This window comes from Patiria miniata, unplaced genomic scaffold (genome assembly GCF_015706575.1).
Source record: "Patiria miniata isolate m_02_andy unplaced genomic scaffold, ASM1570657v1 HiC_scaffold_17, whole genome shotgun sequence".
Classification (NCBI taxonomy): domain Eukaryota; kingdom Metazoa; phylum Echinodermata; class Asteroidea; order Valvatida; family Asterinidae; genus Patiria; species Patiria miniata.
In genome coordinates, this window is record NW_024037055.1 from 3,893,874 (window position 1) to 3,910,805 (window position 16,932).

At 42.4% G+C, this 16,932-nt stretch overlaps 1 protein-coding gene across 3 annotated transcripts; it reads right to left on the reverse strand.

The window, feature by feature from the left end:
* Window positions 1–688: 688 nt before the first annotated feature.
* On the reverse strand, window positions 689–15,963 carry LOC119723515 (protein FAM124B-like). Of its 3 annotated transcripts, none has more exons than XM_038194216.1 (3): window positions 15,590–15,963; window positions 3,159–3,229; window positions 689–2,431 (listed from the first exon to the last, which is right to left on the reverse strand). In XM_038194216.1, the coding sequence occupies exons 1-3, from the start codon at window positions 15,637–15,639 to the stop codon at window positions 1,467–1,469; spliced, it is 1,086 nt and encodes a 361-aa protein (XP_038050144.1). In that variant the 5' UTR covers window positions 15,640–15,963; the 3' UTR covers window positions 689–1,466. The 3 variants fall into 3 exon arrangements, with proteins under 3 accessions (XP_038050144.1, XP_038050143.1, XP_038050145.1); XM_038194215.1 differs by lacking the exon at window positions 15,590–15,963 and adding an exon at window positions 7,807–8,701; XM_038194217.1 differs by lacking the exon at window positions 15,590–15,963 and adding an exon at window positions 4,294–4,779.
* Window positions 15,964–16,932: the final 969 nt, after the last annotated feature.

A 16,932-nucleotide genomic window follows, 5' to 3' on the forward strand; every position in this document is an offset into this window, starting at 1 on the left:
CATAAGAAACGCATCTAAGTACTGTATATACGCAACGCGTGCGGCTGGCTTGTTTCCGATATATTGATTTGGGAAATCAATGTATCGAAACATGTACGGTACCCAAGCGTCCACACTTGCTTTTGAGTAAATGTAAGTTGGATAGTGTCAGGTACCAGATTATCATTTCCAGACAATGGTGGCTTGCCTTATTGTTAATAAATCAGAGAAAAAGCTGTGAAAAAAACATTTGCACTGTGAGGTTTGAGCAGTACATTCAAAATGTATTTCCAATATTATTAAAGGTGACTCGTGACTCGGACTCAGACTCGGACTCGACCTGCATGAGTGAATAGTCGCATCGTTCTTAGATCAAGAGGGCGCTCTTTGATGACCTCAGATGTAACGCAAAATGACAATGTTTTCATACATTTCTAATAGTTGTTTTGGAAAGAATGTTGCATCCTGACGCCATTTTTTTTATCATAATCATCTCAATGAAGGTCAGTCATTGCAAAAATGCTCGAAAAGACCGACATGAATCTGCGACTGAAAACATGTTGAATTCCAGAAAATACTTTGAAAATGCACCCAACTCTCCATAAACTTTGTACACAACCAAAGAAGTGGCGTCTGGGTACTACATTATTTCCATTATTTTCTATTTGAGGCTTTTTTCTTCTTCAAAAAAGCTAGATAAGTACACATCTTATCAATGCAGTTTGATGTAAAATTTGGTATATTTACTTCCTCAAGCAGACTACAACAACGCCCTCTTGCGTTTCATATAATTTATATCTAATAACTAGTATCTAGTAGACTCTGGGTGGACCTAGGCACTATCAACATTCTGAAAGACATTGGGCTAGAAGCTGGATGCATGATAAAATGGTGCCGTAAACAAAAGGAAACAAATCTGTTTACGCGCCAATTACATGAACAACCATTTGCAGCCTTTTTTATAATCACAAATTTAAATGTTCGGCGTAATTTAATACACGAATACCAATCTCTTGAGTTCTGGTCATTTTCTTCGAATATCCGCTTTAAAACCTCATATTCTAAATAAAAACACTATCTTGATTATTGGAGTACGCCATTAACAATATTCATAAACAGATTATTGACAAGAGTTACAAGTTTATATCTATACATGATTGTCATAAACGCATGGAAATATGTGAGCAAGTATGACAGCTGATTCGTCAAAGATCAAACAGCATCGTGTCCATCCAGTAGTACCATACAAATTGGGAATAAGGTGGTTTTTTGGCCACTCTGTACTAGGAGTGTACAAAATGCCGCTTCAGAAATACTTTGATACAACTGGCTATATCACATCAGTCTATAGAACGTGGCTACACAGCCGCGTCAAAAGACGTATGTGTATGCAAGCTGTAGCCATGTTGAAGCGGCCGTACTCGATCTTTGTGGTTTGAATACAGCGCCCTCTGTGGACGTCCCGAAGGGCGCCACCAAGACATAGTTCAACAGGATAGATCTTCCTCCTCATCGTCGTCGTCCACAGCTGGCAGGCCCGGCGGGGCCACGCTCATCCTCCTCCTGGCCGCGGCGACCCTGGGCTTGAGGGCCTTGGGAGCCAGTAAGGTCTGCAAGGCGTCGATGGAGTGCCGCCTAGGCTTGACGCGAGGCAGGTTGTTGTTGATGCTCTTCTTGCCAAGCAAGAGCAGCGTGACGTTGCCGTCGGGGTCCGTGGTCTGCCACCTCTGGGGGCTAATAGGGGAGCAAGAATTGGGCAGAAGGGGGACTAGGTCCCCGATCTCTAGGACCTTGAATTGCAGGAAGGCAGAGTTGAGGGGCCTACAGGTGCAGTCGTCAGGGACGATCTTGAGGGCTAACTGGACGTCCATGTTCCCGCTGGCTGCATGCACGACAAAGTAGCAGAAATCGTCTTTTTGGTACTCCACGTCCCTGCCCAACAAGAGGCAATAGAATCGTATCATGTCATGCCACGTATCGCGGCTGGTGTACAGCATGAATCGTAGGTGCTCCTTGCCGTAATGTACCTGCCTAACGCCCCAGAGCGGCATCTCCTGCTCGGTGGTGTAAAAGTTCAGGTTGTTGGGTTCGCAGAGGTACACTCTACTAGGCGTGGTAGCGTGATGGTGGTACTGCCACGGCTTGCCCGCCAGATACTCCCGGGCCTCGGCGACTCTGCTCCCGGATCCGTCAGCGTCATCGTCGTCGCCGTGGCTCAGAAACAGCACCACGGATAGGGCCGGGAACACGTCCCTCCTGCCGTCAAAACTCCCCCGGAAGCCGTTTGCTTTGCTCCGCTCGGCTATGTTGAAGAGCTTGAAGGCCGGGTCGAACCACTTGACGAGGGGTTGGATGAGGTTCTTGGTTTTGGAGCCCCCTCCCGGGTCGGTGACAAAGTGCAGCGTCAGGGCAAACGGGTCCTTCAGTTGTCCCGCCTCCGATGTATAGTCACCTGAATTGTTAATATTAAAAATGCTTGGTTAGCAACTCCAGTGCACATTCTAATGAATACATGTACATTTATCACTCTCAAGAGGGGGCTAGAGGCGAAGCTTTGGTTCTCCATTCCCTACCGTGACAAGATATACGAACTAAAAATTAATGCAAGTGGTTCATGTTGAGCATAGGACACCGTTTTTTGCTAAACTGGATGGGCAAAACAAAGGGAGTTTAGCAGAAAATATTTTATTAATAATCCGGTATGCAGTGTGTTCAGCACAGTCATCGAATGAGGGCGCCAACTTACAAGGCATTTTGTCGACAACACCACCAATTTCCATCGGGAATAATTAACAAATCGGGGCATAATGACTCCACAGAGAAGAGGAATCTCATGTCACGTGACAGGCAGGTGAAATTGACGGGATACAATAAAATGTTTAATTTCAAGTTAAGTTCTCTACAGCTTTCGGCCTAATATAGACCTAACCATGCCACTAGAATTCAAACAAATTCACGTCTGGTGCATTTTACTGAATTGTACCACTCAGTTCATCACAAAGACAGATTTAACATCTTCAATACAACCACGAAAACCTACGAATTAATCACCTATTATTGTATGAATCATTCAATTCATTATCTCATTATTAAAAATGATGTTTGAAAATGAACAGCAGATTCATTTTTTTTGGCATTTTTTTGCAGTTTAAGGAGTCAATGAAAACTCAAATACTCACTGGGTTGGTATGAACCGTTTGAGTTGCTCGGTGACGTCATTTCGTAGGGCGGGGCAGGATCAATAGGCACCCTTCAATATGAAATACAGAGAGGAAAATAAACAATTATTTTAAGATGCTCTGTAAACCTCGTCCGTTTCAGCCATCTTAGGTGATTTTTTTTACGGGGGGGGGGGGTACTTTGATTCAGTGCATTTTTGTATAAGAAATCCATAAATCTGCCTATCATTGTGGAAGCGAACCTCTAGATGGCTGTAAATTAGACATTATTTTTGCCTGATGGCGACATGACAACTTGAAAAACCACATCAAATACACAGCCGCATATTTATCATACTATAATTTATCTGTGTGAAAAAAAGAGCAATAAAATGTTAGTATACAGGGGAAAACTGAAGTTTAGCATTGGTCGAGCCTAATACGGGAAAGCCTCGGTTAGAATGTAGCATTTACATTACCCTGGCGCAAATTTCATCTACTGTACAGGGTGCCCCCCTCCCCCCCCCCCCCCCCCAAAAAAAGGTTACACTTTTCAGATGCAGATTTTTCAACATTGGGGAGACATACTGATGTTATTTAAGACATTCCTAAACTACAAGCTGTCGATGGCATATGGTGAAAATGGCTTTAAAATAAAGCCTAAATTAAGAAATGACGGCCATTTACACAGAAATGGTCGCAAACCAGTTATACATGCAAGCATGAAACTTGGTCAAAACAGTATAGCACTGCGTGCACAAAGAACTGCCATAACGATGACCACACATGTATCCAATGTGGACAACCTGGTTTCGGACTATTTTTACCTAAATGGCCGTCATTTCTTAATTCAGACTTTATCTTCAATTCCATTTTCACCATATGCCACCAAGACCATGTAGTTTAGGAATATCTTAAAGGAATTTCAATATGTCTTCCCAATTTCGAGAAATCTGCGTCTGAAGAAGTGTAATCTTTTTTGGGTGCCACCATGTACAAGGTATTTGCTAAAAAAAAAATTACATCGATAAACCATTGACCAAGGCAGACGGCTGGCGAGTGCATGTTAACCGGTACTCATGTTTCACAAGTGCTACATTAGTCCGGCATACCGGAGACAGAACAAGTTGGTATAATATAGGCGTAAGTAACCTACGTGTAGGATCCAGTCTTTCCCGCAAGCCACGCCGCAAAACGGAGCATCCCTGTGGGGTTCGAGCGCCTACCGGCCCCATCACATCCCGAGACAGACACGGTGGAATTACCAAGGCAGTCGTAGAATTATACATCAGCCACAAATGATCATGCACATTTTCCAACTGTGTATAGTCTCAATTCAATAGCCGCTGATGATATTGCTTCGCATGGAGTAACGGACTCGACAGCCTGCCCATATTGATTTCAGTGTAATGTATTCTGATCGCTGAGCTGCCGACTGCTTATTTAAGTCCAAACCCTAAATGGTTGGTATCGATTCGGCGCACATAAGGCATAGAGAGGTTTCAATGAGAACATTGCATTAATCGACTCTCTTCTCGATGCCCGTAACGGTTGGATGCAGATTCGGTGTCGCGGGTAATTGAAATGGTAGTGTAATCCTATTTGGGATGAATTTGAGCCGAAAGGCAAATTCTGTAAATTTCCCTCTCCACAAAGGAATACCCTTTAAAAAGAGTTTCAAATTGTCAATTTTTCATATACACTCTCTCCCCTACTATCAATTAGCCTGACAAAGTAACATGTTGGGAATGTTTGATCATGCAGCAGTTAATTTGTCATTCACGAAAAGTTTGGACATTAATGTAGAAAAAAGATCTTATCATTTTGTGCTAAGTTCTATAAGGGTCTTAAGATGGCGTCCTCCAAAACCACGTGAGGTAGAGTGACCAATCACTTGGCTGGGCACGCTCATTAATTTGCATTTCCAGTAGGCTAAGTCGTGTATTTTTAGTCTCAAAATTAAGCGGTTGTTGCCCTTTCTTACAGGCCTATATACATGAGTAAAAATTAATAAGAAACATTCGTGCTTGTCAACTTGAGTGGAGGAGCAGTGACCAGTGACCAGTGAACAGGGGATCGATTCCGAAACTAAGTGCTCTGACTATTAAAAGGCTAACGGAGAACAACCGAATAATCCTCTTCGGATCGACTGCAAAAATCGATTCTGGAGTTGCCACACTTTGAAATGACATCCACAGTAAAACATTTTGCATGATGTCATTACTGAATGCCTCGTTTGAAATACAATAGCGTTTAATGGCGTAAAGGTTTGGCGCTAACATCTTAAAAGTTCTGGCTGGCCGGCAGGGTCGTGATATCGTCTTGTATATTGAAGGTATATTATTTGCTGTTCATACAGTTTGTCGTTTCTGATAATAACACCACTAAAAATCCAAAGAAAAATGTTCAAAACCTAACCTGTTAAAGTTTCCGCTCAGTGGAAATTAACTTTTCGAGAAAAGAAAAATCACGCACAACATTTTGATCATGCACGAAACACGATTTCGGTATTGAACTCTTTATTTTAAACGATCAGTCAGTTGAGTGCTTGTTGGGTATATATCACCTACATTTCTTGATTTCTTCTAAATGACAGCAAGCCAGACGGAATAACTTCACGCGGTGTTTAGTACCATTACGATCTTTAATCGGAATAAGCTTTTTGGTTACTTTTGGGATAAATGCAAATCCTATATGTGCCTTTGAAGTTCTTTGTCTGCAGGAGGAAAGTTGCGGTACACCGTGTGAGGGGTGGCTCCGAGAAGCATTATTAGAGGTTGACCTTTCAGTCTAGGTGTCTGAGCTGCGTGACCGTCATTTCTCTCTCCACGACGGTCACAGAATACCGATGGAAACGTCGAGTTGAGTTAACACATGCATGCATTTCTTACCTAGAAGAACCATTCTTTGATTTAAAGCACTGCACATCTTATGGTGTATCCACAAATTTCATTAAAAAAATGTACTATATCCATTTTGAAAAGCCCGAAATTGCATTACTTATGTGGTGAAGTAAACTTGTTCGTGTGTTGTACAACGGCTTTACTATATATAGTAAACCCCATCACATACAGAATTGGTCGTGGAAATTTGACAAAAACCAGCCCACAATAGGTAAACCCGGCCAATTCACAGTGGAATTCCCTCTCATTGTACCAACCTTTTGCATTTATGACATTCACTCGCTTTTACCCCTTTGGGGAAAATATAAAAACTGGTATTTTTAAAGTTGGTTCACTGAGTTTGAAGAGAAAGATATCAAGTTACGACCGCAAAGTCCAGTCCCACACTCTTGCTACGATACATGGACTCTCTGTATTTGTTTAATAAGTCGATGGAAATGCAACAATGGTAAAGTAATAAGAAATTTCCCAATTGAAATGTATGGATGTTTAAACTTTGGTAGACTGTATTTCTGGCCAGGATCACATTATTTGTTGATGCATTTTATGTTCCAATCAATCAAACTATTACATGCAATTGATTCCCTTAACAATAATATGCAAGACTAAATTTGCTGTTGACCTCTCGACTCTGATCGAAGGGGGTTGGAGAGTGGAGTGTTACCATTCGACGCGTTAATTTTGTGATGAGTTTTTAGCAGATAATTAATAAGTATTTTCCGAAACGTTGATAACAATATACTAATCACTTAAAAACAAAAAAAGGTAGCACAATGATATTGATTTTATCGCAGAAATCAAAGCCGTAACTTAAATTTGGGTTATGGTAGTGTGCTGTGCATAAGAGCAAGTTAACTTGAAATGAAAACTAATATTCTGAACTCATACTGTTTCAGCTTTGAACTATAATTGGATTCAATTCAAACACAAAATGTATTGGTTTCACATATAAAAAACAAGTACTAAGACTGATAATGAATAACATAGATCACAAACTAGAGGCAAGTTGCAAAGACAAAGAAAATCATGATCTGTAACAACGAGGGTTGAGATTATTTGCGATCACAATGATAATGTGGTGCTTATATCATGGAGCTATAAATTCTATACAAAAAAATGCTTTACAAGTATCACCCATGTTCATCAGACCATGAAACCAGTTTTTTTGCAGCAGCAGCTCGAGATCAAGGCATTCTGGTCTTTACCTGCACAGCTACCCTCTTTATACTCCTGGGTGGAGAGAGGCAATTGTAGGTGTCTTGCCGAAGAACACAGCACCATTTACCTGTCTGGGTTCGAATCCAATATAGAGGGAAGACGGTTCCAGATGTTGGATCACAAATAGAAAAGAAATCGAATGAAAGGTAGCAATAGGCTTATCTAATTGCCGCTTCCAGTGACTAATAACTATTCAAGCCATTCCACCATCTGCGATGCATATACATTTTAAGTGACCACTTTGACACTTGATCGGGAAGTGTGGCCTAGTGGTTAGGGTTCGTGATTCATGATCAGAGGGTTCGAATCCAGCTGCTGGCCATATGTTGTGCCCTTGGGCAAGCCACTTCATCTCCACTCGCCTCTCTCCACCCAGGAGTATAAGCGGGTACCGGCATCAGCTGAGGAGGAGCCTACGATTGAATAGCATCCCATCCAGGGGGAATAGAAATATTCTCAGTAGTTTAATGCTACTGTATCCGAAAACCAACGCCGGTTTGATGGGCCTCATTTGGGTTGTGACAGACTTAACTTATTACTACTTTTACCATTTGATGTTGAGAAGTGCAGCCTTGGACTTCGCGGACACCGCCTTCCCTCGCTGGAGTTTTCTGGATTTCGATCTTTTCGGGGCGACAGCCTGGTGACTTCCAGCAGCAAAGGCAGGGGGCGGAGCCAGGAGGGAAGGAAGTGGAGGCGTTGAAGAGGATTCCCTCCCCTGGGAGGCTGACATGGTTATGGGCCGGGCGGTGAATAAGTCCGGGGACAGGGACGTTGTGTACCGCAGCTCGGCGGGGCAAAACAACCCGGTCACGGCGGGCTTGCACCGGCGCAGACTTGTCTCATTTCTCCCCTGGTGATCGATTTTATCACAGTAGGTTCTCGACACTTCAACAGAGAGTCATCTGAGCCCAGGCTTTCAAAAAGAAATAGCTGATTTGAAGAGAACATGGAGGAATTCAAACTCTGATGCTGTGTTTACGTCTACAGTCTTCTCGTAGTATGAATATTGTCCTGCCAATCAGCTTGATGGAAGTTTTACTTCGACGCTGTGACTATATAGTTCCATCGAACAGTGTATACCCGGCCCCGCGCGGCGGAAACCATTCGGGACAAGATGTTTGCACAAAGTCACGGCAGTCCCGTTGGTTCATTGTTCGGCAGTTGGCAACTCCAAGCAACTTGGCAAATATTATTGGCGGTGAAGTGATGGTGAGGTTCGCACGAAATGGAGTCAAAGAATAATACTCCGGAGGGAAATCCACAATGGAAGTGATCGCTCCAAGTCTTCGTGTGTGGAAAATCGCTGTCTGGATGTGCAGCTTTTAGAAATATTAAGGATGAGGGCCAGTCTTGAAGTCCTGAACTGTGTGTCTCAAGCAAGACTCAGAGAGTGTATGACATCGACTATAATGTTGTGAACTAATCGGTCGCGGGACACCTCCCTACCACTTTTCTGCTGTGTACATGTATTGATTATAACGGTCTATTTCTGGCATCAATGTCCAAGTTTTTTTGTCCCAACTGACACGGGACAGTCCTAAGCCCTCTAGTGGGGATCAGTATTCATTCCAGCTGTTAATCTGCCGCTAATCCCCATTTTGTTTAGGGCCTAATCGGCTTAACGGTCAATGGACGCTGTAAAAACAACATTCTGATTATACAGTGAAAGTGATAGTCTTCCAGATCCACGGCCGGCCTTTCAGATGAAGATCGATGAAATATGTGCGCCGGATGGAATAGGGGTAAACTCCACTGCTAGAAATGTTAAAATCCAGTCTGTCTCACTTTAAAAAGAAGTGCATAATTGAAATAACAAAAATATGAGCGATAAAAAGAAATATTTCTAACACCATCAACTGGATGTTGAAAAGATGTAGTTGGAGAGTTTGTGCTCTACATGCAGCTAATTCGACTGAAGCATATTCAGGAAAACGGTATCGTTAGGTAGTTGATAATGTGATCTTAGAAGTTGCGAACGTATTTATATACACCACGGGTTTCCTTATTCAATTATTCCATCACGTGTTCTTCCGATTTGATTTGAGGAAAACCAATGTGAATACCTCCATACAAAAAGTAAAGCTGCACAAAGTTTACAGAAAAGGTTGATGAAAATCAAATCTGAGTAGACGCAAACTTATGGAACCCCATTGCGATCTTTTAAACGCGTCAAGGAAAGGAAAACATGCGGAAACAACACTACATTATACTAAAATTCAGTCAATATTGACCAAGAAACAATACCTCATTATCATATACTTGTAAACGGAGGCCATACAACTTAGGACAATCTCCTCCAAGATAATTAAACCACACACTGGAATGGTTTCGTGGAGTTGACACTCTTCAGAAACGGTCTAAAACAGTCAAAAGAACCACATGATACTACACATCATCCATGTCCGTCCAAGAATGTTGCAGCCCTGCCTTTTTGCCCGTACCTTATTCTCATTTTGTACAATTATACAAGGCCCCCAATTTGTTGCTATTTGTAAAGCGTTTACGTCGCTATAGAATCTTGGTTATACCTGGTGGGGTATTCTACGCAGTGAACAGGATCGGTGGTGCGAACAGAATTGGAGTGGACGGCAGTTACTTGGGTAGAAAGAAACATCGCTTTGAGGAAGAAGTTGCCTTTGGAAGACCGACAAACTATGAGAGAGAAAACATCAGACCCTTTTCACGTTTCAGGTTGTCAAATCGGTATTTGGCGGAAGCAGATTGATATCAGGTTTCAGGACATCATCTAGATGTATAATATTTACCCCAAAAGGAAGCCCGTGCATACATTAATTTACTTCCGACTGATCGCCACAACTTTTTGTTTTCTTTTCAAACAGTTATGCGTAATTGCGAACGCTTTGACAAAAAGTTTCTAAAATGTGTCCAGATTTTTTTTGCTGCATCGGCCTTGCAAGAATGACCATTACGGTTTCACAAGAGGGCGCATCTAATGTGAGCAGTCCGCGATGAGGGAAAACAAACAAGTGCACATTGTGAATTGCAAATAGCAAACTCAAGATCATTTGAAGCAGTAACGTAACTTGGAGGTGTTCTCTTATCAGGGGCCACTGAGGAGCATGTCATTTACAGGTGAAGGAACGCAATGGGTTTGGTGATAGTTTCAATTAATTTAATAATGTCTTGCCTTATTCTTCGAGCTGGGGGAACAAGAGGGGCGCATGCGCCGAGCCGGGGGGAGGGGGTATGACTCCAATGCACTAATCGGAAGCACAGATTTATAGAAACACACATTTATTGAAAGTTTGGAAGTTTGCAATTCAAGTTTCAGAACACAGTAAAATATTAACTGATAGGTCACTGCGATAGGTACAAACTAGGATGTTTCGTGCAAATGTGCAGCGCTGGTTTCACCCCAAAACACAATGCAGCCTTATAGAAAACCTCTACACGTGACAAAGATGGACAAAGCTTTACCGCAACCATATATCCCCGGGCGAAACTCAAACATTTCTTCCCGATCCACTCGTCTTCACCTCCCGTTCCCTTCTTTGGCAGAAAAGACCCCAAAGCAGATTTTATGTCAACATGCCCAAACAAATCCATCTCAAGAAGATGGAGACCCAGAATGAAAGATGTAGCAAAGCGGCTCTGTTTACTCGAGATGACGACGGAGCAAGAAAACGACGTGTATTATTTACGGTAAACTCCACCGCACAATGGACGGGAGTGTGTGCCCAAGGATTTGTTTCCGTGGCCCGGTGAATTGGTAAGGGTTCTCTTACCGATTTCAAGGTGGACAGCAGTGGGCAGGGAAACCCGAGGAATGGGGGCCTGGGCCTCGGTGATGGGCCAGTTTGCCGGCGCCAAACCCGGACTTTAACAAGAGAAGGTCTTTTACGTAGTACCAAAGTCACGCGCTCATAGCCTCCCAGTTAAAGAGAAAAGCCAGCATTTTGATAAGTTGATCAAGAAATCTAACAAGAGGGGAGCTGACTTTTGAAAAATATAGCTCAGTATAAGAAATTCAGTTTCGCAGACGTACATGTATGGCTAAGAGGGGCTAATGAAGCACACTTCGGCGGGGATCGCCGGCCTCAGCCCAACCCTATCTCCCTAGGATCAGCTGATGCAGCACAGATAGCATCATGCGATGTCCGACTATTATTGTCAGTCACAGGCAGCAGTGATCTTGTTATCCTTTGCGACTGAGGACTTGGGACAATGGGGAATTTGTGGCAACAAGAACCCCGAGGACCTGAGCCAAGTCCTCGGGAGGTTTTCGTGTACAAACCTTTTGGGAGATGTTGAGACAAAGTTGAAGTACAAACAACAGGGAAAAAGGAAGGGAACAATAAGGCGGTCCTCAAAAGGACAGGATAACACAACTGGGTGCGTTGTTCGGGATTGGTCGAAACTTATTGGCATAAAAAAGAGACTCCAAAGCTATTGTATTGACTAGGAAGAACACAATGTTTGTAAAAACTTATGAGAAACATTTTTCAAGCCTTGTGAGTGTTGGGAGATCGTGCGATAAGAGCTTTATTAAAACTCATCACCCAAAGGGTATACTCTCATTAACTGTTACAGGCATGATTTTGTCAATAGCTATCGTCCTTGCACACCGCTATGTGTTAATCTGGACTGAATAGGGATTACACGTACTCGTAATATAACGGTTTCCTACCTTTGTCCCGGATCTGTACATTATTCAGCTCTCTAAAGTTTATTGTGATGAGGACGAGGGGCTTATTTTGCTCTTAGCTGAACTGAGGTTTTGGCTCTGATAGTACGGAATTACATGTGCTCACGATCACTGCACTGAAAGTGCCAGCGCAGTAATAACTTTGCGCCAACCCTCTGACGTCCAAATACTTTACGAAACGCCGCGGTTCGGATTCCAGTTCAGATTCATGTGGAGGGCAAACTACTAACGACCTTAGACCTATACGTTTCTCTACTTCAAAACTCGGCTGCAATTCTATAGAGCCGTCTCAAAAAAAGAAAGTAGACACTACTTATTGCAGAATTCCTTGCGTTTCATTCCGCTTCATCAAGTTTTGACTTAAATGTGATGGCATCGAGCTTTTTACAGTTGCTTTTAAGGCCAAAAAGGGAGAGTAAATGGGGACGTTTAGGCCCACTTTTGTACCCTTAATTGCCATCACTTTTCAACACAAAGGTTACTGGCACTAACTTCGTACATAATAAACTGGTCATTTGACAGGTAAGGACGTCCTGCCTAGTCGATGTAGCAAAACTTTTGTGTCTTTAGATTCAGTATGCCGCAAAATTTGCTGACAAGAATGAGGCATGCCCTTTGTGTCTTTATACTGCAGGTGAAGTTAACGATAACTTGCCCGTGCTATTTTCAAGTTTCACCTCGAGTGATATAATTGTTTTAACTGCTTTATAGCAATATAAAAGTTATTTACTTTTGATTGAAACACTAAAAGGAAATTCCACCGACGTTTAGGTATTGAATTATTTCTTCACAAAATTTGAATTATTGGCAGCCAGACAATAATTCAGCTCTCGCGGGGCGGGTTATTTGTGCACGAAATGAAACCCCTTTTCAGAGGGTTGAAAACGCTCGACATCGGAATAAACTATAGGTAGAGTTTTTTTTGGTAAAAAAAAAAAATCAAAAATTCGTTAGGAGAAAAACCTCAATCATTATCTGGTTTGCTAAGGCTCTCTAAATCGAAGTGTAAAATATAACATTGAAAACAGCTTTTGTTATAAATCACATCATGAAAATGCAGACAGACTACGAAGAGAAGAGAATAAAGGAAACAATCAAATAAAGAAGACAAATAAAATATAAAAATGAATAAAATAAACAAACAAACAAACATAAACCAAAATCAAGCACTACGATATAAACTAGGGGTATCTATTCGAGTTCAGGATGTTATACAGCGCGTCCCGAAATACCCCCAACATTTTTTTTTTGCGAAGCTCTAGTGTCGCCGCAGAAACACATTATTCCTTGTATAAAGTATTGGTTTGATTTTCAAAAGGGTTTGGAAATTATTCGTTTTCAACTAATGGTATTTCAAAAACAAACTCAACCGATTTCAAGGGAAATCAATCAGACATGCGCATTTTTTCTAATGTGACGATGTCATTGCCTTTTACTTTCTTTGTTTCCTTTTCTTTTCGATCCACGTAAACTACACCTTAAATCGATTCACGATATTATTATTCGTTTCAATGTGTTTTAATATAAATCCACTGTTTTTGTTTGCTATTGCAACAGCTTGTTGACTCGAGTTTTCATCTGATGTACACCGCATCATCGAATTTGTCTTGAAATCTGCTGAGTGCACTTTTTCGACTGCCTTTATTTTGAATACAAATAATTTTAAAACTTTTTTGAAATATCAAAACAATATTCGCCAGGGATAAAGTTATTATTCCAAGCTTTAAAATGGTATGGGGAAAAAATGGCGGTAGTGTTTCCGCGCCGACGATAGAGTCTCGCCAAAAGAAAAGTTGCGGGTATTTGGGACGCGCTGTACAGTCGTCAAAATCCACAGGAATTTTAGACGACCATACTCAGAACGTTTCATTAGTTGTAAGAATACTATAACGAGCTGCCTTGTGGCCTTCCAAAGGATTATTTTCGTGAAAGGCCCAAGCCTATAATAGTGCGGAATAGCGGTCAGGGATTACAAGGGTTGACACTACCGTGTCGCTATTGTCGGCAGTGCCGTGGCCCTCCGCTTAATAACGGCGGAGCATTTACGGGGTTTCCCGGCTTAGCTCCAAGGAATAACAAAGATCGTGTGGGTCTTGTAAGAATGCGCCGAGCCCCCGGTAATCATTCAGAGATAATTACTTGCACCGTTGCGTACTGGATACCTTTTAAATTACTTACAAAAACACATCTAACGGTACATAATTATGGTCTGTAAAATTGGGACGAAAATGCTTCAGCTCACTATAGTAGGCCCACACACATTGTAGAGACACGAAAGAAAATGCACGATGGAGCATGGACACCTCGAGTAGAACTTTGCAGTACCGAAGACTGTCAAAATGTCGAGTTGGAGTGAGTTTGATTCTAGAGCTTTTCAAAATTGACAAAGAAGTTCGCGAGGGATGGCACTGTTTTACCTCCTGTTGTGAAAATTGAATATCATGGTCTTTTCTAAACATGCTGAAATTCATTGTTGTGAAGACCGGTTTTGGTCGTCATGATTGGCTTCCCTATCGTGATGCCTCTCCCATATCTCCTTTTAATCTAATTCCTTACTTACGAATATTAATACGAATGAATCAAACACCATACACTTCCAGATCCAGGGACGATTCAAGAAATAAGACATGTGGGGCCGAGGCTGATCTCATATTTCGAGTGAAGAAACTCAGCTTGATAAAAAAAAACTCAATTCTCAAACATCTCAATTTAAGTCAACATTCTTGAACCACAGTTCTTGAAGACTTTTCTGGGGTTTCAGCCCCCCCCCCCCCGACCGAATTCACCTAGTCCCGTTTATGCCAGCCAATGTTCCCATAGCCGAGCCATGTGAGTTCGTACAGATAGTTATGTTATACTCACCCTTCTCACTTAGTTTTCTCACTCATGCTACAATTGGCCAAGGTGCACTCAAAACATTGTCACCTGAAAGATTCTCCTTGCAACCAAACCCCGATCCGAATTTTCCAAGGGAAATGTCACTCTGGCGTGTCCAAGCAGATGCAGTCCAACTGCAATCCCACGCGAGTGACGCGACTTGTAATACCGCTCAGTGCTTGCATAAGCCTGCAGTTCCCAAGACGAAATTTGGAGTCGCGCTTGGTCTTCAAACACAAATCTTCAGTGCTCCGAGGCAGACTTAAACGGCTGATCTGAGTAGCTCAATTTACTACTCAGATCTTTTGCAAGCTGACAAAGTGATTTGCTACATTTTTATCTAGCTACATTGGATTGAATTTTTGAATGCAAAACTGATCTGAATGACGTCGGGAAGTGTATGTTATTTTTGAAAAGAGGCTTCACTCTACGAGAAGAATTTGAGGCATCAAACAGAAACTATTTTGCAGCTGAAGACAATTAAGCGTGCATCCGTTTAAACAGAAGTTCAAAAGTTTTTGAGTTTTCTCTGCGTCAGCGCGCAATATTATTGCCTCAGCCGTAAACAAACAGTCTGTGTTTGCAAGAAGCCCGGTTCCGTGTGTGAAGAATTTGATTTTTATACCTCCAGGGGAAAAATCGATATATAGCAGTTCCTTGCTAATTGCGTCAGGTTTATTCACACTCATGAATGGAATGGGATCATTACGAGAGGCGTCTAAATGGTGTCTAGTTTGGATAATGATGCAAGGAGGTAACAGTAATCAATTGATACTTGGGCTTACCGTGTTGGTGGAGAGGACAGATGGGCGAGTGATGAGTGGTCAACCCGCATGCTACTCGAACCATCTGGGGAGCTTGAACCGCACAACACGGTGAGGTGTTCCCTCCTTGACTTCTTGATCGGTGGGGTACCTGCACCGTGTTCACCGGAAACGCGGCCCCGTCGAAACGCTCTCGAAGACGGCACCTCGAACACCCGTCACTCCCCTCGTGCTCAACACCTCTCGGAGTACGTGCCGCTCCCAATAACACTCAGTCATGACACCGCACGCGGTTTACACAAAACAAACCCCGCATCACTCGGGGAGTAGGGATTGTGTTTGCATCCACAACACACTAGAGCCCCCTTTTGTGGTGTTGTGTTTGTTTGTTTTTTTCTCCTGTTTCGTCGTGTGTGTACAGAGGAGGCAGGCTAGGGTGGCGGTAGGCATATGGTTACGTAAAGTCTTGTAATTATACAGGCTTCGTTGGAGCATGCAACGAGCAACCGCGTATCCTTGGCTTCAAATTCCTAATGCTAATCCCGCTCAGAATCCCATGCACTAAGTTATCCTATTTTGCTTTGTTTTCAACAACAGCCTAGACAATTAAGTCAATTTTTTTTTCAAACTCCAAGACTGCGCCAAAACATTGGATATCCGCCTAAAATAATAGATTCGTTTGGACCCATGCAAAATGCACTCTAGCTGTAGTGACATCGATTTACTTCTTTTAGACAAGTGGCTTAGTTCCAATGTTTAACAAGATCGTGACCGACTGGTCCAAAGCACCGTGAAAGTTGACAGATTTTTATAGCACTGTGAAGAATTTTTTAGAAGGGGTGACACCTGAAATTCTTCTAAATATAGGCCTACCAAAATATGGGAATACATATATAACACGGAGGCTATTTACGACTTATGCAAATTAGACACCCTCCCCAAAAGAATTTCAGGTGTGACCCCTTCTAAATATCTTCTTAAGGGCTACAGGTTGGCATCTGCGTACAGGTACGGGGTTCTTTTGCTGGCTCGGCAGCAAGGCTTAGCTTAGGGTGCCACCTCGTTTCCTCCCTTTATATGGTGCCTGACTTTCGAGTTACATAGATGGACAGGGAAGGAGGTGTGGTGGGCCGGGTACCGAGTCCCGGAAGAGTTCTATATTGGAAGTCGGCAAGGGGCTCATTGAGTTAGGGTCATAAGTCCGACTCCTGAAGACTTGGCCATCGCCATTTCTATCCAAGGACAATTGCAAGAATGATTAATTTGCTATATTGAGAGCTTGTACTTTAATCGTTCGAAAATAATTTCAACAAATGCTCGAAAATACAAAAATAATGCATAGGCCTATAACATAAACAATCACA